The sequence below is a fragment of the Typopeltis vanoorti genome, chromosome 15 (genome assembly GCF_054136105.1).
Source record: "Typopeltis vanoorti isolate ZY-2024b chromosome 15, IOZ_Tvanoo_1.0, whole genome shotgun sequence".
NCBI classification, from domain to species: domain Eukaryota; kingdom Metazoa; phylum Arthropoda; class Arachnida; order Uropygi; family Thelyphonidae; genus Typopeltis; species Typopeltis vanoorti.
Genome location: NC_143563.1, coordinates 1,608,784 through 1,630,204, shown reverse-complemented (window position 1 = coordinate 1,630,204; position 21,421 = coordinate 1,608,784). Strand labels below are relative to the sequence as shown.

Sequence of the window (21,421 nt, the reverse complement as noted above, 5' to 3'; positions counted from 1 at the left end):
TATACGAGGGTAGGCTGAGATGTTCTCGGCCTCGCCGTGGATGGCAAAACTATCGGCAAGATTTTTTTTTTCTAAGTTGGTACATCTGTCGCAAGCATCCATGTGAAATTGCAAGTCATTCTATCAAGTAGCTTGTTTTGTACAGCTGTCTGAAGCAAAAGTGTTGTTTGTATCCCTTGAAATGGATAAAATTGAGTATTGGTTATAAAATTCAATACGAATTCCAACACGATATGGTGTTGGATGACACCGACAAAATGCGTGAAATTGCTGAGACTATAGGCATTTCAAAAGAACGTGTTGGATATATTTTGCATGAAGAATTGCAAATGAAAAAGCGAATGAGCAAGATTGATGCTGTGCTTGCTCACAGCAGATCAAACACGCACTCGCATGATCCAAAGATCTGTAAAGTAATCCAAGAATTACTTTACATCTATTTCACGTAGAAAGTTTAGTAAAAAGTACTTTCTACTAAATGCCTGAACTGCAATTTCTTTAAACATTTAAAAATACGAACAATGTTTTCGAAAGTGAAAAAACTGACTGTACTTGCCAGGTATCGAACCTGGGACCTTCCGCGTGTTAGGCGGATGTGATAACCACTACACCACAAGTACCTGTCTACGCTTTATCTTTCTTCTTTAATCGTTTTAGCACAGGGATATTGAATAGATATCGAGGTTTAGCGTAGAAAAATTGTTTTGTGGTTGGACATATTTGCACCTTTCGAACTTTGCTAAGGCTTTTGGCAGAATACAACACGGAAAGCCATTGCATAAAATAGAGAATATGAGATGGATTATAGAATATTTGTGTGGATTAGAGGATGGCTGACTGACAGATAGTAAAAAGTGGTATACAAGGGATGTGAATCTGCGAGATTTAACGTGACCAGTAGTGGACCTCAGAGATCAGTCCAATCAATTGTTAGCCTTTAGACGAATGATATTGGGAAGGATTTGACAAGTGACATACAACTAATTGCTGATAATTGGAAGATAGGCCGAGTAATCAGGAATGCAAGTGACATCAAGTGCTTCTTGAGTGATCTGAATAGGCCGAAATTGTAGGCATGGGAAAAGAAAAGCTATCGACCAATGTTAGTAGATGTAAAGTCATGCACCTCGGTGTGATTAGATAGCTAATGTCGTATTATATCGGTGGATTATGCTAGAAGAAATTGATCAGGACATGGATCTTCGAGGATAATTGCAGTCTTGACATGTAAAGATAAGGAAGTCATTTTGCCTCTTTACAAGACTTCGATATAACCTCACTGTGAAAAGGAGAGTGTTAAAAATGATATCAAGATTGTGGAATAGAGATTATGAAGATAGATTGAGAATTTCTAGACAGCAGATCTAGTAAACAGGAGACAGAGGAATGATATCATAGAAGGCTATGATTAAAGGGTTATACAGGATATCGGCAGATGGAATTTTGATGGATTACAGATAGTGTGAATGAATTCAAGAGCAGGGATGACAGCTGATACAAGTGAAATGTGGTCTTCTCAATGAGTCCCTAGCTCCCTTGAGGTCTCTCTTCTTCTTCTTCTTCTTCTTACTACTATTATTATTATTATTATTATTACACAGTAATCAAATTTAACTAACAAAAGTTGTTTAAACAAAATAACAGTGGTGAAAAACGGATTTTTGTTTATTCTTCGATTGCACATAATCAAATAAACTATACAAGCGTGTGTGTGTCGTACCTAAAAGGCGCTGAAAGGTTTTTCTTTCTTTTTCTCTCTGTCTGTCTCTAATTTTTTTTTTAAACATTTTATTATGTCTCAGTATAAATTACATACAATAATAATATTTACAATATTTACAATAAGGATTATACAGAATTTTTGAATTTAGAATATACATAATAATAATAATAATAATAATAATAATAATAATAATAATAATTTATTTATTTTATTTAGTTATTTATTATTTTTTTAATATCTCAGATGAATTGCATACATAGTTGCTGTAGTAATTATATATATATAATATTTATAACGCATTACCATTGTGTATAACAGATACTTGCAAGTTAGTAATTTTCTTCCTCGAAGCTTAGCTGAGCTTATCTGAGGAAGATAATAGATGACAGAGGGGTGGTGGTTTCATGGTTGTGTTCCTATACTGGTCAAAAGCCAGGTGTTGATTTTACTGTTTGTTGGTACGTGCTTGGAAGACTTCGATGGCTATTACAGTTTAACTTTTTTTTTCTTTTTTTCTTTTTATTGTGCAAATAGGATTGGATTTAGACATGGTGTGTTTGTTTCTTTGTGTTCCTGTAGTGATAGTTTTTGAGAGGGGGGTTGTCACAGGTTTGTGTGTGTGTGCATGTGTGGTGGGGGAGGGAGAAACAGGAATTCTCTAATTTTCATTCTTGCTATAATATTTATATAGTGCCTGTTTCAGCTCTCTGTATGTTCCTAGGTTTCTGCTGTCGAACGGCAGTTTGTTTATCATGTCAGGTACGTAGAAGTTTCGGGTGGCTTTGCCGTGATGATTGTTGTACTTATATGTTATGTAGTTTGTTGACTGTGGTCTTGTTATTTGATATGTTGTTCTGGTTACTCTATATGTTGGGCTGTAGTAGTGTTTTAATATGACTGTGTAGTGGTATAAGTGTTTCACCTTAAATATTTTGTGTTTTGTCCGTGCTTCCTGCATAAGAGTGGGTTGTCCCAGAATATCAGTTTTATCATTTTATCTTGCAACCATTGTAGCCTGTTAAGTCTGTAGTCTGCGCAGAATGCGTATGATGTGATTGCATATCTTAAAATGTTTTCACATAATGCTTTATACATTAGTACTTTTATGTGGGTTGGGGCAATGTCTTTTAATCTGTATAGTTTGCTTGCTATTATCCTAAGCTTGGTATGCAGGTAGTTTGTATGGCTATTCCAACTTTGATCAGCATCGAAGTGAAGTGCAAGATAGCGTGTTGTTTTCACCTGTGTGATGGTTGTGATTTTAGGTTCTGTGCTGTGTGTATAGGAGGATGAATGTCTGATAGTGAGTTGTTTAGTTTCTATGGGCAGGGTTTGGGAGTTTTTGAATATCATTAGCTTTGTTTATCCAGGATTTATATATATGCCGTTTTCGGTTAACCAGTTAGTGATTTGATTGATGTCGTGTTGCATATTTGCGTTGTTGTGAATGGATACTATGGCCGTGTCGTCTGCGTACTGGAAGATTTTACTTTTTAGGGGAAGGTGGCTCATGTCGTGTGTGTACATTTCAAATAGAATTGGAGATAGGACAGCCCCTTGAGGTACTCCACAGGTTACATGTACCTTTTTGCTGTATGCTGATCCTATACGTGTGATGTGCTTTCTGTTTTTTGTGTATGCTTTAAACCACTGGAGAAGACGACCTCCAATTCCGATATGGGTAAGTTTCGTTAACAAGGTTTTATGTGTCAGTGTGTCAAATGCTTTTGTTAGGTCAATGAATACCACTAATGTTATTCTGTTTTTATCCAATGCAGCGTTTATTAGATCTGTGAAATCTTCCAGGAGTGTTGCTGTTCCTTTATTTTTTTTGAAAGCCATATTGTGTTTTGGGTATGATTTGAAATTTTTCAACGTATGTGGAGAGTTTCTGATGTACAATGCGCTCCATGATTTGGTTGATTACAGGCAGCGTGGCGATAGGTCTGTAAGTACTTATTATGTTTCTTTTTCCCTGTTTGTGTATGGATGTGATTAATGCAGTCTTCAGTGTTTCAGGTATGTGTCCCGTTTCGAAGAGTTTATTTAACAGTTTTTGTATAACTGGAAGTAGGTCGGTTGAGTGTTTCTTGATGTCTTTTGGTCTGATTCCGTCTATCCCCCGTCCTTTGTTAGGATTAATTTGTTGAATTGCCAGTGATAGTTCTTCTTTTGTTACTGTGGGAACCACATCGACTGGGTTGCTCGTGGACCAAGTGGAGAATGTTCGTTTGTGTGAGGAAAGGTTGTTTCTTGTAGCTTTTGGACAGAGTTCACGAAGTGCTCATTAAAGTTGTTTGCAAACTGTTTGAGGGATTTCGGATCGCAGGTTTCTGAGGCAGTGGTTCTGTATATATTGTCCAGCATTTCATTAATCAGGTGCCAGGTTTCCTTTATGTCATTCTGAGCTGTTGTTAATTTGTTGCTGTAATAGTTTCATTTTGCCGTTCTAATCTGTGTTGTTTGGAGATTCCGTTTTCTTTTGTATTTAGCTTTTAAAGCGATATTGTTCGGCGACTTTTTAAGTTGTTTCCATAGGGCATCTTTCCTTTGTATGTCTGTTAATATGTTGTCTGTTATCCATGGATTTTGTTTCGTTTGGGGGCGTATTTTTATTTTTTATTTTTGTTAATGCTTTGTTATATATTTTGTTAAATGCAAGTTTAAGATTATTATATACAGCTTCAGCAGAGTCTAAAGATGCCATCTGCATCCAGTCTGTTTTTCTGATTTCATCGTTCACTATTGTTCCGTTTAGAATGCTAAAATACTGTTTTGTAGTCTCAGTGATTTTTACGGGTTCTGGTTCAGTGTGTAACTTCAATGCTGTGAAATAATGGTCTGCTAGTTTGCATGTTATGACGGCTGCTGTGTGGCTGTTTGGAGGGGCCCTTATATTGATATGATCAATGCAGGTTGAGGTTGTTGTGTTTCCGACTATCTCTTCTCGTGTATACGAGAAGAGATAGTCGGAAATGGATGGGGTTATGTTATATGCCGATAATAGGTCTAGGTATTGTTCTGTGTTGTTATTTATGTTCCTAATGTTGATATTCATGTCTCCTATTATTATCAAGTATTTTGAGGTGCCTACTTTCGTGGCTGAAAGCCATCTGGTTAGTTCTTCTAGGAATTTTGTGGTGCTTAAGTTGAGTGGTCTGTATATTGCGTTTAATATCAGGGAGTTTTCTTGTTTGATGTTTTTCATTTCGATGCATATGTTTTCTGCGTATTCTAATTTATAGTTTATTTCTGTTACTTCTAATTTATGTTTGGTAAATATTATTATACCACCGCCTCGTTTTGTTTGTCTGCAGTGTTTGTGTTGTTGGAAGTGTGGCATTTGGTAGGAGGATGCCTCTTGGTTTGTCGTAGATACTTCAGTCAGTATTAAAATGTCTATTTCGTCTATATCTTCCTTCAGATAAGCTTGCAGGATCAGCCAGTATTTTTTAATGCTTCTGATGTGATGTGGAGAATAGAGAGTCCTTTTTTGGGGATTGTCAGTTGTTTCCATTCTGTTATTGATTTCAGAATGTGGCAATTATCATGTTCCGGGGTGATTACGTCTGCTTGATGGTCTGCATTCATGTTGGTTGGTGTGCTGTTCCTTCTTTACAAGTTGTCAATATTCCTTTCAATGTGACAGCCTGTTGAGGTCTTCTACGGATTTCATTTCGATTGGTTTTGCGTCTTGTGTCTTTGTAAGGAATATTTTGCTGTCTCTTATCCATATAAATTGGTAATTGTTTTCTGTTTTTACTTTCCTTGCTTGGTAGAATATTTTCTGATAATACGGCGTAAGGTATTCAGACAAGTATATTGGGGTATTGTCGTGGTCTCCTTTCAGATCCTTGACTATTGGTTTTTTAATCCTGCTAGCTTTTATTAGTGTAGTTTTTGTTAGGCTGTTGGTGAGTCGCACTACGACGGGAGAAGGACGGGTATTATTTTCTCTTTTCCTTTTTTGTGGTAACCGATGCACTGACTGGATGTCTCTTGATTCAATGGGAGAGCCGATTTTTTGGCTTAGTTGTATTACAGTGTCTCTTAGATGTTCCGTAGCTATTTCTGGGAGACCATTTATGAGGAGATCATTTTTGTGCTGCTGTTAGTTTGAGAGCTCGTACTGTTGCTTTAAAGAGTTTAGTTCTTGCCGTAGGTCCGTTGTCTCTTTAATTAAATTATGCTGTCTTTCAGTTAGCTCTTTGACGCAGTTTTTAATTTCTCTAACGTGTAACATACCTTCTACCGAGTTATTATTAAATTTAATAAACTCCTCATATTGGTTGAATTTTTCTGTAATTTGTGCGGTATGTTTTTTAAATATTTCTCCAACAAAATCGATTAAACAGTCTTTTAGGTTTTGTAATCTATTTTCAAGTAATGCATTTAAAGTTGGCTCACCTGGGTTTCCGTTGTTGTTTTCTTTGTTTTTAATTCCCTCTGTTGTTGATAGCTGTTTACTGCCTGCGGTTGTTTTCTGCATTGGCTGTTTTCCGCTTGCGGTCGAAGGCGACATTCCTTTGTTGTCTCTGCAATGGGGACACTTCCACTCGTCACGATTCTTGTTTGATTTTCGCTGCCAATTAGTCTCAGACAATCCTGAACATAAAAAATGCATGTTTCTTTGGCAGTTCCTACATGTTACGTGGTTTTCTTCCCCCGTTAGATCTTCTTGGCATTTGTAGCACTTCATATTTCTTGTTTGACGATCTTGCTGTAATTTCTAATATGGTGTCTTCCTTTGTTCTCTTCTCGCATAGTTGAAGCGCGCAACGTATACTTCGAACTTTGAATACTTATATTTTACTTATTACTTAACAGATACTTACAGTTTTTACAGCTATATGTTCGTCTTGAAGAACGGAGTTCACTGATGTACTTTAAATTTTAATTCACAGGAAAAGATCTACTTTGCAACTTAAAATATGGGAGCATCGAAATAGCGTGCTTCCGACTGCTTGCTGCTAAAGCGCCCTCTGTCTATTAATAATAATAATAATAATAATAATAATAATAATAATAATAATAATAATAATAATAATAATATTTTTATTGATCTCTCAAATATTTACATATTTAAAATAATCATCTTGAGTAACATTCAATATATTATTTAACAAGGTTCAGCACTAAGCGTTGCACATATATACTTCATTTTCTACAATGATGAGATTTCAATAATAATGATGATGATAACATAATTTTTTCTTTTTTTATAAATAATAATCATAGTAATAATTTACAATTATATAATTCACAGTTGTTCAACTTAAATAATATTACATGTTACGGTTCACTTTTTTTTTTTCTTCGAAGTTTGAGAAAGTGTGATTATACACAGCTACACATACACAATTGAAATATTATATTTTCTATTTCGCACAAACATACTAATTGAGATAATAATAATAATAATAATAATAATAATAATAATAATAATAATAATAATAATAATAATAATAATAATAATAATAATAATAATAATCCCCCGAAGGAACACGGCCTTGTCGTGGCGGTGGGGCTTGCATGCTTCAGTGATGTTGAGAGCTATGCTGGCGGTTGCATAGCTGCCAGCAGGGCCACCCTTGTCAGACAGGTCTCAATTGAATAGCCAGACTAACAGCGTTCCATCCCCCATCTTAATGTTGAAAAGGAAGAAGAGATCCATACCGGATCATTCTACGCCCGGGTCCTCAAGGACTGCGTCAGATGTTGGGGATCCTGGGCATCAGGGCAGGAAGCTAAAAACCTACTGGAAGAAACCAAGCGTAAAAATTGGACTGCAGAAGAAAACAGAGAAATTACAAAATGGTTTTACAGATCAACACCAGAAAAACGAGGTTTCAGAAAGCGTATGCATTTAATTTGGAAACAAAAATTCCCAGAATATGCAATAACAGAACAAAGGCTTATGGACCAAAAGAATTTCATTTTCCGTAACAAAATATTTACTGAACTTGAGCTGCAAGAGTTACGTAATAAACCAACAACTCCAGTAACAGAAAATCATCAGGAGGTAGCTACATCAAACTTTGTAATTCAACTCAGTAAACATCAAGCTGACGACATACCTCAGAATGTTTTGACAGAAGGGCAGTGAAATGAAGTCAGAGATATTAGAACATATGAACATCATAAATGACCGTAAGCCTACCACCATTAAAAGCTTTACAACAAGCTGAGCTAAAACAGCTCCTCTTAGACGCAAATGCTGTAATTGAAACCGTCACAACCAACAGTATAAAGGAAACAAATCAGCTCCTATACAGCACAGCCGATATCATTTCAGTGAAGCTTGGTTGCAAACCGAAAGAGCAAAAGCAGAGGATGAAACAATCTTCACCATGGAAAATCCGGTTAGAACGAAAGGTCAACAGGCTTCAAGCTGATCTAAGCCAGAGCTTCCCAAACTGTGGGCTGCGGCCCCCTTGAGGGCCGTAGGTTTTGTTGAGGGGGCCGTGAAATAATGAAAACAAATTTAAAATATTTTACCTAAGTAGAATTTTTCTTATCTTAAAAGAAACGTATTTAATTTTTATTATTTATTTTTTGTTATTTTTTATATTTTAATGGAAAAAAATTCACACATTGGTGTGGGTTAACAAATTTTCTTCCTGCGTATTTCGGCGCTTAATCAATATTAGTAAATATATGCTTATTCATATAAGTTTCATTTAAAAGCAGAAATCTAAGAATGAATTGCAGTTTCAAATATTTCACCTGATATTGACTTTTTTGTGTAGCAATATTGAAACACATCCATCACATTAAATTGTTATTAAACTTCTTTTATGTTTTTAATTCTTTCTTTTTATTACTAATCGTTTTACGTTTCATGTGCTTGTACTGCAAATGCACAATAACAATATACTTATCCATATAAAAATATGAGATCATATGCCATGTCAAATGTGTATGTAAGATGCTAAAAATGTAATATATGCATTTGATTTTTGCAATATTCGCTGTGTATGTTTTGTATTGAATATAAATACAATAAATATTATAATAATATATGTCTATATTACGATTTTCTTTTGAGGGGGGGCGTGAAATATTTTTATTTTCCAAAGGGGGGGGGGCCCTGACATCCAGAAGTTTGGGAAGTACTGATCTAAGCAACTTAAAGAGTTTTAAACAAGGACAGATGAAAAATAATAACATCAAACACAAACTGATTAACACATATAATTTGGCCAACAAAACAATTGCTGAAGTTACCGAAGAGCTAAAATCGAATAGCAGAACAATTTAATTAATTATTGTTCTGCCATCTGTTGCTGCAGTAAAGCTCAGCGGAAGACTGGGTGATATCTGGGCGCACTTTCTTTTGAAAGATATGGGTAAAGGTGCAGACCCAAGTAACTATCGTCCAATGCCTACCAATTATGTGTAAGCTGTTCACTGCAATCATAGCAAATTCCATATACCACTACTTATCAGATAATCAGATTTATCCGATTGAACAAAAGGAAATTTTCAAAAATCTAGAGGAACAAAAGACCAGATCCTTATTAATAAAATGATTCTCAGAAACTCAAAAAGACGGAAAACTAATTTAAACATGGCATGGATAGACTACGAGAAAGCATTCGATTCCCTCCCACACTCCTGGATCCTAAAATCACAAAAAATATTTGGAAATAGCAAAAACATATGTTCCTTTCTGGCAGCTGCTATGAAATCATGGAAAACAACTTTAATAGTAAATAATGAACGAGTTGGATATATCAGCATTAAACGTGGAATTTTCCAAGGTGATTCCTTGTCGCTATTGCTCTTCAACATTTCCTTGATACCTTTGTCTATGATTCTGAAGAAAACAAAACTTGGATATGAAATTCCTAAATGTAATATTAAAATTTCCCATCTGTTGTATATGGATGACTTGAAGCTATATGGAAAATCGGCCCAGCAAATAGATTCTTTATTGAACACAGTTCGTATTTTCAGTCTGGACATCACAATGAAATTTTGTTTAGATAAATGCGCAATTTTATCTATTAAATGAGGAAAAATTAATGACACTAGCAGTTTTAATTTTGATCAAGAGAAATATACAAAAGCAATTTCAGCTGACGAACACTATAAATACCTAGGAATATTAGAAGCCAATGATATTCTCCACTCGAAAGTTAAACAACAGGCAGCATCAGAATACATCAAAAGAGTTAGAAATATTCTGAAAACAAAACTAAATGGATTAAACACAATTAGATCAATGAATTCTTGGGCTATACCAGTGATCCGATACACAGCTGGCATAATAGATTGGATAAAAGAAGGCCTGGACAAACTGGACCGCAAAACTATAAAACTAATGACTGTGCATCATGCATTACATCCACGAAGTGAGGTTGACCGGTTGTACCTACCGAGGAGAATAGTTGGACGGGGTCTGCTGCAAGTAAGACAGGCTGTGGAAGAAGAAGAAATTGGTTTAAGAAATTACACTGATAATAGCTCTCAGGCAATGCCTCAAGCAATTACACAAGAGGGCCTTCTAAAAGCAACAGGAAACAAATCCGATTACAAAAAGGAACAATAAAATATCCGATATGTGCGGTGAAAAAATAAACCCCTTGCATGGCCAATTTCTTCGAGATACATAGGACAAAATTGACCTAAACAAGACATGGGAATGGCTTCAACAGGGATACATTAAAAAAGAAACAGAAGCATTTATTTTAGCAGCTCAAGAACAGGCATTACAAACTAATACAATCCAAGCAAAAATTTTCAACATCAATAATAACAGCAAATGCAGATTATGCGATCAGAAAGATGAGACTGTAGGACATCTAATCAGTGCCTGCAGCAAAATAGCTCAAACTGACTATAAATAACGCCATCATCAAGTGGCCAAAATAGTTCATTGGCATGTATGCAAAAAAATATGGCTTTCCTACATCTGATAACTGGTGGCAGCATAAAAAAGAGACAGCAATGGAAAACGAAACAGCAAAAATTCTCTGGGACTTTTGAATACAAACTGATCGGCATTTGGAACACAATAGACCTGACATCACAATTATCGAACATCGACAGGTTTGGATTATCGATATCGAAGCACCCAGTGATAACAACATTAACAACAAAGAACTGGAAAAAATTACTAAATATCGATATCTGGCAATCGAAGTTGGCCGGCTGTGGCTTAAACACACCAAAGTCATCCCAATAGTTATCGGTGCACTTGGTGCAACTTCAAAGAAGCTATCCAACTGTTTACAGTAATTAAACATCACCAAAGTGACTCCATATGACCTACAAAAAACAGCATTACTTGGAATAGTCCATATTTTACGACGCTACCTGACGGACTGTTCTTAGGTTCTTGGGTGGAATCTGAATTTTCTGTTTCACCAGTCAAATTTTTGTTTAAATGATATCTAGTTTTGACTGTGTATCAATTTTGTGAATGAAATAATAATAATAATAATAATAACATTTTATTATTTTTTTGTTGATTGCTAAAATATTTACACATACAATAAACATCTTGTGTGACATTGCACCTTATAATTTTACAGAGTTCAACACTAAGTGCTGCATTTCGTACATTGGATTTCAATTAAAATGTTTAGTAATACTTTTTTGCCTTTATATTATGTATTTACAACACATGTTCTTCTAATATTAACAATGAAGATTATACAGAATTGTTTGTATAATTTTTAATAATAATAATAACAATAATCGACGCGTTAGGCATAAGAGGAAAAGCCCACGTTTCGAATACTTTCTGAAAAGAACCAACTTTTTTGTATAATTTTTTTTTTCAAAGTTTAAGAAAGAGTGATTATACAAACAAATTTTTCATTTGTTTATAAGGATTACTTGTAGATGAGTAGAATAATAATAATAATAATAATAATAATAATAATAATAATAATAATAATAATAATAATAATAATAATAAAAGATACTGAGGTTCAAATCATCAAAAGTGAATAAGAATGAAATAAGAAAATGACAGGAAAGATGTCTTCAATTTCTAAATGAGAAAAAATTACTGATGAATCAGATTGAATTTTGTTTGTTATTTCTTTTAATATTTAAGGAGAAATTCTGCATGTAACAAGATGCGTCAGCTTATTTTCGCGAAATTCATGTAATATACGCAGACCTGCACTTTAAACTCAGATCATCATCATCCTTTCAGGGATGATGTGGCCCAGTGGTCTGTTCCTTTCTCTTTCCATGTTTTCCTTGGCAGTCCCTAACTTCTACAGGGTGTTCCAAAATTCACGCAAGATTTAAATTTAGCGCCATTTGTGCGGTAAAGTGTTGCCAACGAGAAAAAAAAGACAACGTGACAGCTGACAGTTCAGGGTTATTAAAAATGGAGCGCTACACGAAAGAACAACGCATTTTCATTGATGAGCAATATTTTAAAAATAAAGAAGGTTTGGCAGCTACAGTTCGCAATTTTCTTACAAAATATGGTCGGAATAGTGATTTAACTTCATCAACTGTGAAAAGATTAATTAAAAAAATTCAAAGAAACTGGATCAATTAGTGATCTTATACACTCTGGCCGTCCTTCAACAAGTCGTTCAACAGAAAACATCGAAGCAGTTCGTGAGAGTGTTGCTGAGAGTCCAGGAGGAACATCAATTCGGCACCCTGGTCTTGAATTGTGCATTTCGAGAAGCTCTCTACAGCGTATTCTCACGAAAGATTTGCATCTTTATGCTTACAAAGTTCAATTGACTCGAGAACTGAAGCCTACTGATCACACACAGTGAAGAGAGTTCGTTGAATGGATTATGGAACAACAAGTGGATGCTTATTTTTCGAACAAAATCATCTTCAGCGATGAGGCACATTTTCATCTTGATGGCTTCGTTAATCAACAAAATTGTCACATTTGGGGGTCAGAAAATCCACGAGTGATTGTTGAGAAACAAATACATCCACAACGTGTCACTGTTTGGTGCGGATTTTGGGCGGAAGGCATCATCGGTCCATTCTTCTTCGAAAATGAGGCTGGTAAGGCAATAACATTTAATGGTGCTCGCTATCGCGACATGATAATCCAGTGTTTTGTGCCTAAATTGCAAGATATGGATGTGGACGACATGTGGCTTCAACAAGACGGTGCCACATGCCATACAGCCCGAGAAACAATTCAATTACTGCATGAGTCATTTCCTGGTCGTGTAATTTCCCGTTTTGGTGATCAGAATTGGCCGCCCAGATCATGTGACTTAACGCCGTTGGACTTTTTTCTGTGGAGTTTTTTGAAGTCTAAGGTTTATGCCAACAAGCCCACGACCACCCACGCCTTGAAGGAGGAAATTGAGCGCTGTATCAACGAAATTCAGCCACATTTATGCAAAACGGTTATGGAAAATTTCGAGTAAGTATGTGCCAGCAAAGTCGTGGATTCCATTTACCCGATATGCTATTCCATGCATAACCCTATATTGTATACTTTATGAATCAATAAGAAATTACAATTTTAATTAAAAACCTGTGTTTTCTATCAAAATTACTTCTTGCGTGAATTTTGGGACACCCTGTACATCCTCCAAAGGGGTGGTATCAGAATTTTTTGGGTAGTCTTGAACTGTGCATTCGTTCAATATGTTCAATCCACTTCTTTCCGTATTCATATACTTTCTCCAGTACTGAGTCTATTTTCAGTTCTTTACATATTTCTGTGCTTCTATTTTTTGCCCCAGAAATGTAAACAAAATAAAAGAGAAATGAAATTCCTGCAAACGTCATTTGAAGGAATTTCTTTTCGAGTTTCTATTTTTTTTCTTCTGCAGTTTTTATGGTCCATAATTCACCTCCATAAAGTAGAGATGATCTTTCCAAAACTTTATAACCTATTATAAACCACTTATAAACCACTTATAACTTTATAACCTCTTTCTTGTGTGCTTTTGAACTTGGTTAGATGTGCAAATATTATTTGGTCATCCCTTTCATCTTTAAGAAACTGAAATTTTGATGTCGATCTCAGCTTCTTTTGTATATGATACAGCACATCTAAGGTATTTGAAGCAGTTAATTTGTTGGAAAATTTTATTTCCAATCACGATTTTGTTTCTGATTGGAAATGGTCCTTTAAAAACCATGATTTTGGTTTTGTCTGTTGATTTTTGTACTCCAAATTTTATACACTTATGTTTTAAGGCGTGTATGGATTTCTGGGGTTCATCGTCACTTTCTGCTATGATAATTTGATTATCTGCAAGCAAAAGGGGGTTAAGTATAGTTCCACGATCCAGTTTAAATGCCGGACTTTATATTTTCCTTCCATTTCTTTACCAATTCATCTATACAGATATTAAATAACAGTGGTGAAATTGGATATCCTTGACGGATCCCTCTGTTTATTGCTTTCCATTCTGTAACGTTTTCATTGATTCTTACAGCTATTTGGTTGTTCTGATTCTGATACATGTTAGTTATTGCAGCAAGCAGCTGATCTGGAGTGTTGAGATTTTTGGATATGGTCCACAATTTGTTCCTTAAGACTCTAAAAAAGGCTTCTTGCTAGTCTACAAATTTCCATTAAGATTCTTAATGTAAAAGTTGGGTAAGTACAAGATCGTCCTTTTTCGAAAACCATTTTGTTCTTCGCAAGGTTTGTTTTCTACATCTGATTTAAGTTTTGAAGTTAATATTCGTGACTTCTAACCAGTATTTATAATACTTATTCCTCTATAGTTTTCACAGTTGCGCTTATCGCACATATTTAGATTTTTAAAGGTTTAATAGCGTACAGCGTCGTTTAAAGCCGTTCAAGGCTTCTTTAGTGCCTTTGGTTATTGCGACATTACCTCAAGTTATAGTGGAAAGATTTGGGATCTCAGAATCATCGAATATTGTTGGTTTTGCTTTTAATTCAAGTGAAGGCTTTATTTACTCATAGACGAATTCAGGATTCAAAACGAAGTATTTCGTGTGCATTTATTTGCAGGTGAAACTCATAGAAATGGTTTGCCTACGAAAGCTGAGAGCAAAGTGGTTCGGTGTAAAGGAAAATGGATACGATTGAATTGTAAAACAATCTTTTGGACGCTGACGTCTTATTGGAACACACACATGTACACTTTTCCGCGTTCTCCTTGTCACACTATCTCAGAAACCGCCCAACACTTCCTGGAGAGTTTTACTGTAAGAAAGCATGCACTGACGCGAAAGTTGTGGTTAAGGAAGAAGCGGGGATGCAGCAAACGAGGTAAGTCCACTTACACATAAGTTGCTGAATGACTTCAGCAGGAACGAAGGAGGTACTGACATAAGCAGTAGATTGAAAGCAACTGGGATTTTAGAGTCACAAAAATACAGTGTGTTTCAAACAGAATGACCCGATTTCAAATAATTATATTTAATAATGAAAACGTGGTACAGTTACAAACTAAATTACCAAGTATGAAGTAAGGCCTAAAGTTTCACTCACCACAATTACAAATGCTCAATGTGTGCCCTCCACCTGCTGCACGGTCGACATTAAGCCGACTGAATTCATGCCGACATTCTTTTTGAAACCCCCTGTACTTTAGGAATAGTTTTAATTTAATGGGATCATTCCTCACCAACAAGACTAGGCGTAATTATTAAAGTGCTGTCCCTTAAACCTCGTTAATAATCCCAATAATATTATTTTCCATTTGCAGTATTTCGTGTACCAATAATGGAAGCAGAAGTGCTTTTTCTGATTGTTCTGTTGTCGTCTCGAGGTGAGTACGATCTTTATTTGATTTTGGTCTATTATTTTACACGTGGAGTTCAAAAAGCACAGGAAGTCAGAACTTGAACAGAACAAAAAAGTGAAACACCCCACTTCGAACATAGCAACAGCTTTTTAAAATTAACTCGATTTTAAAATTAATTCTTTACTAAACAACGAATTCTTTTTGAGTCGCAACATTTCTGCCTCGAGTTCTGTTCAGAATGTTGGCTGAATTAGTAAAATTGCTAAATTAGTTTTATCTTTTTTAAATCGACTGCAGTTTCTGTAACGGATTTAATTCTACAATGTTTGGATTCCACTGCTACGCTAATCGTTTTCTGTAAATACTCAAGTGACACTTTCTGTATTACGACACTTCAACTTGCATCAAAGTGTGGTTCCATCGTAGTGTTAAATGTGCGCTCTTTCTTCTTTTATTTCTAGGTTCTTTGGGATCATCAGCTGTCTTATACATCCCTGAAGAGAATGACGAAGAATGCGGAATCAGCGATTTCAATAAAGGGGTGTGCATCAAGTACACGGACTGTCCTGACTGGAGTGATCGCATGGCGAGCAACCCCATCCCTTGTAACTGGGAGGATGAGGTGCCCTTTATTTGCTGTCCAACGACGGTGGCTTCGATTCCCGATTTGCACGTGAAAGGTGAGCCCACATTCACACACTGAAATCTCCTCCAGCAGCTTCGCATGATCCTGGAGGGAAGCACTTGGGATGGTCGGAAAATTCAGTAGCATTAGGAGAACGATAACTGAACAGGCGTGCGTGCGTGTGTGTGTGTGTGTGTGTGTGTGTGTGTGTGTGTGTGTGTGTGTGTGTGTGTGTGTGTGTGTGTGTGTGTGTGTGTGTGTGTGTGTGTGTGTGTGTGTGTGTGAAAGAGGAACACAAAACTATTTGTTTTTCTTTTCTTTCGGATCTCTCTGATGTATGGTAAAAAATTCAAGTCTCACATGAGTTGGCTGCGCAATCATATTCATAACTTGCAGAACTTTTAAATATCATTGCATGAATATTTCCCATAATGCAACGGCACAATTCAGCGATGTGCTGTAACGTTCTCTAACGAAAGCTTTTGATTTTTCTTTTTAGACTGCGGATTGAGCATTCTTGAGAAGTCGTTAATAAGGTTCATCAGAAGCCCTGAACAGAGTAAGTAAATTACTTGCATTTTCAACTGAACAGTAGAAATGGTAATTACGAAGTGCGATTAAAATCGACGGGAATACGGGGGTTTTCGAATAGATCATCATAGAAAAGGGAATTAAATCGTATTAAGAGCACTTCACTTGTTTTTGGCCAAAACACATTCCGTCATTCTTGATTGGATTCGATTAAACAAGCAAAGAAGCAAAGACGGTACAATAGCGGATCATTGGAGTGGAAGAACTCTTTATTATCAGCGTGTCTTCCATGCAAGGGAGTTACGTAAGCAATTGTTTCTGGAGGTATCACTATGGTGACCATACGTTCTTTATTTAAGCACACAGTCCTTCGCTCTGTCCTGAGATTCATTTTTTTTTTCTAAAATCGCCATTTTGTCCTTTATTTTGCGAATTGAAATAGTAAATTGAATATTAGGGCGCAGCACACGGCCCATAGAAACATGAAGCTGTCATTTCATGAGCACTCGCTAGCGGCGCGACATATATGGCTGGGTCGTTGGTGTGCATGTTGTACTTGACTGTGCGTGTGTAGTGTTGAAGCTGTGGTAGGAGTGAGTGGACGTAAACAAGTAGCTTTTAAAACATTTTACGAATCGCTGAATTTTGCTTATGTCCATCTAATGCCCCAATGAACGAGCATTTTCTGGACCAATGAAAAAACCCAATTCAAAATCGACACGTTGAAAGTATGCATTTATACCAAATGCAGCTTTGGCATGAACTGTATACACAAACAGTTTTATGCATTTTTAAAACACAAACCTGATTTATTAAAAAATGTTTATTCTTGCGAAAAGTATCAAAATTAAACTTTATGCTTATATTTTATAATAAATATTATAAAGCTTTTTAGTTTTAGCGAAACAAATAAACGCAACCTGCTATTTTTTTTATTATAAAACAATATCTGAGTTGCCCTTTATTTTTTCCAAAAAAAGGTATGGTCACTGTAGGTGTCGCAAATGCAAAGTATCACAAAACCGCACAAGTTTTAGAGAAGGCTTGGATCAGAGGAGCGTGGGCTCGATGGATAATCAATAGTAAGACGCTGCCCAAAATGACTTCCCTCAGTTAAAAACTAACGTAATAACAGCTGTACGGTTTAAATGAACAGTTCTTTTTGTAAATAGATAAATAAATAGTTAGATGTTAGATAAATTGTTCTTTTATGACAACGTACCTTACTTTTATGAATTGATTAATATATTGGGGGAGACGGGGGCCAAGATTGGCCTGGCTGGCCAATCTTGGCCCCCGTTTCAGGAGTTTCGAGAACTGATTTATGTTCATAGACCCCTCCTATCACCGTTTAGGAGGAAGTCTAATATAGAAACAGACTTTTGTTATTAGAATGAATTGGGGGGAGGGGTCTATGAACATAAATCAGTTCTCGAAACTCCTGTCGTGTTGCTCTCACTGGAAGGACAAAGCGTTCCTTCAAAAGGAATTGAAGGTAATTGTGGAAGAAATTAAAACAAATCAATTTATTAGAATGTATGCTGTGTTTACAAAAGTATTCCGATATCTTGACATACGTGCATGATATGCTTGAATAAGATAATAGCGCACGCACGCACACACACACAAAGAGACAGAGAGAGAGATGAGATTGGGTGGAGAAATCGTGGGGAACTCTTTCAAAAGAGGTCTAACGGAAAAGCGAGTTAGTGAGGATTGCTTTCAGTGCTGTTGTTCGGGTGCATCTTTTTCTCAACAGTGCAATGAATGAGCAGAGATTTATTAGTTCAGAAAAAAAACTGTCGGACGTCGAGCTAAAACTCGTAATCCTAACTTAGTCCACGTGTGAATTCTTTCGGAAATTGTCTTGCAACCCAATATTTATGGAAACTCAGTGTGTGCGCGTGCGTGCGTATGTGTACTGATGTTACTGTCCAGTATATTGTGCTGATGATGAGTTTTGTTGTGTGCAGAGGAGCTGTTTGTGGAAGGAGGAAAGGAAGTCGCCCCTCACTCATGGCCCTGGATGGTAAGCGTTGTTTTCTCTTTTTCTCTCACCAATTCATTACTCTCTCTCTCTCTCTCTCTCTCCAGTGAAATATCTGATTTCTATTCATCAGAACATTTCCTTTGCGTTGGCAGGTTGCTCTGATGCGAGGAAAGCTTCCGAGAAGTCGTTTTCTGTGCGGGGCCACTCTGATCAGCAGTAAATACATCCTGACAGCGGCTCATTGCTTCGGTGGTCGGTCACTTCCGTGAGTACAAATTCCTTTGTCAATTGGCTTCAAGCTTTGTCTTGTAATATTCGCTTTGCTCGAGATGCGAGGAGTGTGGCATTCGGAGTACGATTTCAATGACGCTTGTGCGCGCGCATAAAGCGCTTGTTTTCTATGTTTTGTTGAAACGAGTTTTCCCTTCCCTTTCTAGCGATGCTTCCAAATACTCCGTACGACTAGGGGCTCACACAGGGGGAGACGGGAAGGAGTACCTCATCGACAGCATCAAGCTGCACGAAGAGTATACAGCAAACTTCCACTACTTTGACATCGCGGTCATCAGGCTGAAAGAAGAAGCTCCATACGATGAGAAGATTCGTCCCATTTGTCTTCCGAGCCCTGACATGTATGACAAGATCATCGACGGTCGGTTCGTTACGGTGACTGGATGGGGCGACACTACTTTTGGTAAGTGAAATGCCCATGGCTACATAATCCGGGGCGAGTTATATCTACACTAGGGGTTTTTGGTAAACGGAGTTCCAAGTAATATTTTTGAGAGTTTATCCCTCTCCTACTCCTAGTAGGGGTGCAAACGCTTATCGAATCTCCATTAACTAACGCTCCTAAACTTATGACAAAGTTTTGTCTTCCTGGAAGGAAATGTTTTTGAATTTCTCCCTTTGCTTCACAGGAGGGATCAGCAGCGATGTTCTACAGGAAGCCACGTTTCCAGTGGTTCCCAACAGGGACTGCAACGAGTCGTACTGGAAAATAGGCAGCAGATCGTTCCCTGAAGGAATCAGGAAAGATTTTCTGTGCGCTGGGCTGTCGGAAGGTGGCAAAGATGCTTGTCAGGTGGGTGCGTTAATAACTCAATCAATAGCTTTATGGGACATTGATTTATGCAATAACAACATGTGTTTGGGATGCATGTATGTGTGGGGGTGGGGGTGGGAGTGTGTGTGTGGATGGGGTGGGTGGGTGGGTGGGTTTACTTAGATTAACTTAAGTTTCATCGAATTGAGTAGAATGAAGTATTTCTAATAATTGGAGTTTGTACATTAATGAAAGCTTCGTTTTAATTGCAGGGAGATTCTGGAGGACCGCTCGTGATGCTAGAGGGGTCGTCTTGGTTCCTTGTAGGTATCGTATCTTTTGGTTACCGCTGCGCAATGCCAGGATATCCTGGAGTCTACACCAGAGTGAGCGAATACCTCAAATGGATCGCGGAGAACACGAACCTCTCTTCTTCGCAGTAGAAAAATTATTTCTTTGTTCTTGTTCGTGAGATCGCCGCTGAAATGTCGACTAATTGCGGAGTGCCTTAACCAAATGATTTCTTACGAACGACAGATGAAGCCCTACGAATAAAAACAGGATACAGCTTTGACGTGTGGGTGTTTAAAAAGATTTCGGAAGATTGAACAAAAACTCGATGGTTCAGCTTCTTCCTTGAGGTTGGTGAACACGAATCCTATCGAAACGCACGTGGACCAATTTACACCGGATTATCCAGAAGTTTTCCGCCTTCAGTGCTTGCAGAAGAATTACCACTGAATGTGCATCTGGGCGAAGCTACTCGTGAGCCTCCTTGGGACAATATTTAAGTGACTTAAATATTTACCTCACTATGAATAATCGGATATCAGATTCTTATTTTAACATTTTTATCCATGGTCCTACAATAGACGGCATCGCACTCATAGAGTGAAAGACAAAATCTTCAAATACTATACACCAATCGATACACGGAGCCTGACTTCGAAGAAGGATTGTGTAACAAACCTCACTATCGAGATGTGGTCCAATAAAATGTTGACAACGAAATCGGAATAAATTTATTTTGGTGTTCAGTGCTTAACTGAAAATTTGTAAAAGTGTTACTCTGATCTTAAAAATTAGCATTTTAATTAATTCATTATTAATTCTGTGATTTGTTAATTAATCCCCTTAATTAATCCTGGCTCATTAATTAACCCGACCTCTTCATCGTACTGGCCCTTTGGTCTAAAGACATTCGCAAGCACCCACGCCCAGATCAGGATTCAAACCTACAACGTGGAGGGCGAAGGGCGCACATTGATCTCCGGTGTGCTGTTTCTGCTCCTGTCCCATGCTTAAATGTAAGTAATCGCCTTATTATAACTACCTTAAAATTTGCTCAAGTGCATTTACGCCTTGGTAATGCTAAAAAAGTTGAATGATCGAAATCGATCGAGTGGTTCCTGAAAAACTAGCGCTTCAGAAATTGCCAAGTTGGTCAAGCTGCACCAGGAAAACAAAGGCCGTACTCACTGGCGTCATATAATCCTTCGATCCCCCACGAGCTGCGACCGCCGCCAACTTCACCTAAATGGTACCAGACAAATAATCCTCCCTCAGAGTAACCAGCCAGGTCCGCTTTAAACTGCAAAGGTCAGATTGGCAAAAGCGACTTACTGCAACGCTCTTTGGAATGTCGTGAATATTATCATCCTGCACGTGGAGGTTTTATTGCGAATCCGATTTTCGAAATTTTTTTGTCTAAGGACAAGAAATTAAAACGGAAATGTCAGAGTTTTAATAATACTTCTCCCAAGAATGACACCAAAGCTACAAGTAAACGAAATTCTAGCGGACGGTTCAACTAAAGCATTAA

General features: G+C 37.0%; 1 protein-coding gene and 1 non-coding gene across 2 annotated transcripts; one reads left to right on the top strand and one right to left on the bottom strand.

Annotated features, from left to right (window-relative positions):
- Positions 1-547: 547 nt before the first annotated feature.
- On the bottom strand, positions 548-620 carry TRNAV-AAC (transfer RNA valine (anticodon AAC)). Its single transcript has one exon. It is a non-coding gene; the product is annotated as a tRNA-Val (tRNA).
- Positions 621-14,893: 14,273 nt separating this feature from the next.
- On the top strand, positions 14,894-20,630 carry LOC150098305 (clotting factor B-like). Its single transcript, XM_090404667.1, has 9 exons — positions 14,894-14,930; positions 15,370-15,432; positions 15,870-16,088; positions 16,533-16,592; positions 18,538-18,593; positions 18,707-18,819; positions 18,992-19,248; positions 19,475-19,638; positions 19,872-20,630. The coding sequence occupies exons 2-9, from the start codon at positions 15,387-15,389 to the stop codon at positions 20,040-20,042; spliced, it is 1,086 nt and encodes a 361-aa protein (XP_090260793.1). The 5' UTR covers positions 14,894-14,930; positions 15,370-15,386; the 3' UTR covers positions 20,043-20,630.
- The last annotated feature ends 791 nt before the right edge of the window (positions 20,631-21,421 follow it).

Coding starts and splice junctions, on each gene's coding strand:
- LOC150098305 (XM_090404667.1), top strand. CDS start 15,387: ATGGAAGCAGAAGTGCTTTTTCTGATTGTTCTGTTGTCGTCTCGAG. Junction 15,433..15,869: donor TGTTCTGTTGTCGTCTCGAG/GTGAGTACGATC, acceptor TTTTATTTCTAG/GTTCTTTGGGATCATCAGCT. Junction 18,594..18,706: donor CTCACTCATGGCCCTGGATG/GTAAGCGTTGTT, acceptor TTGCGTTGGCAG/GTTGCTCTGATGCGAGGAAA.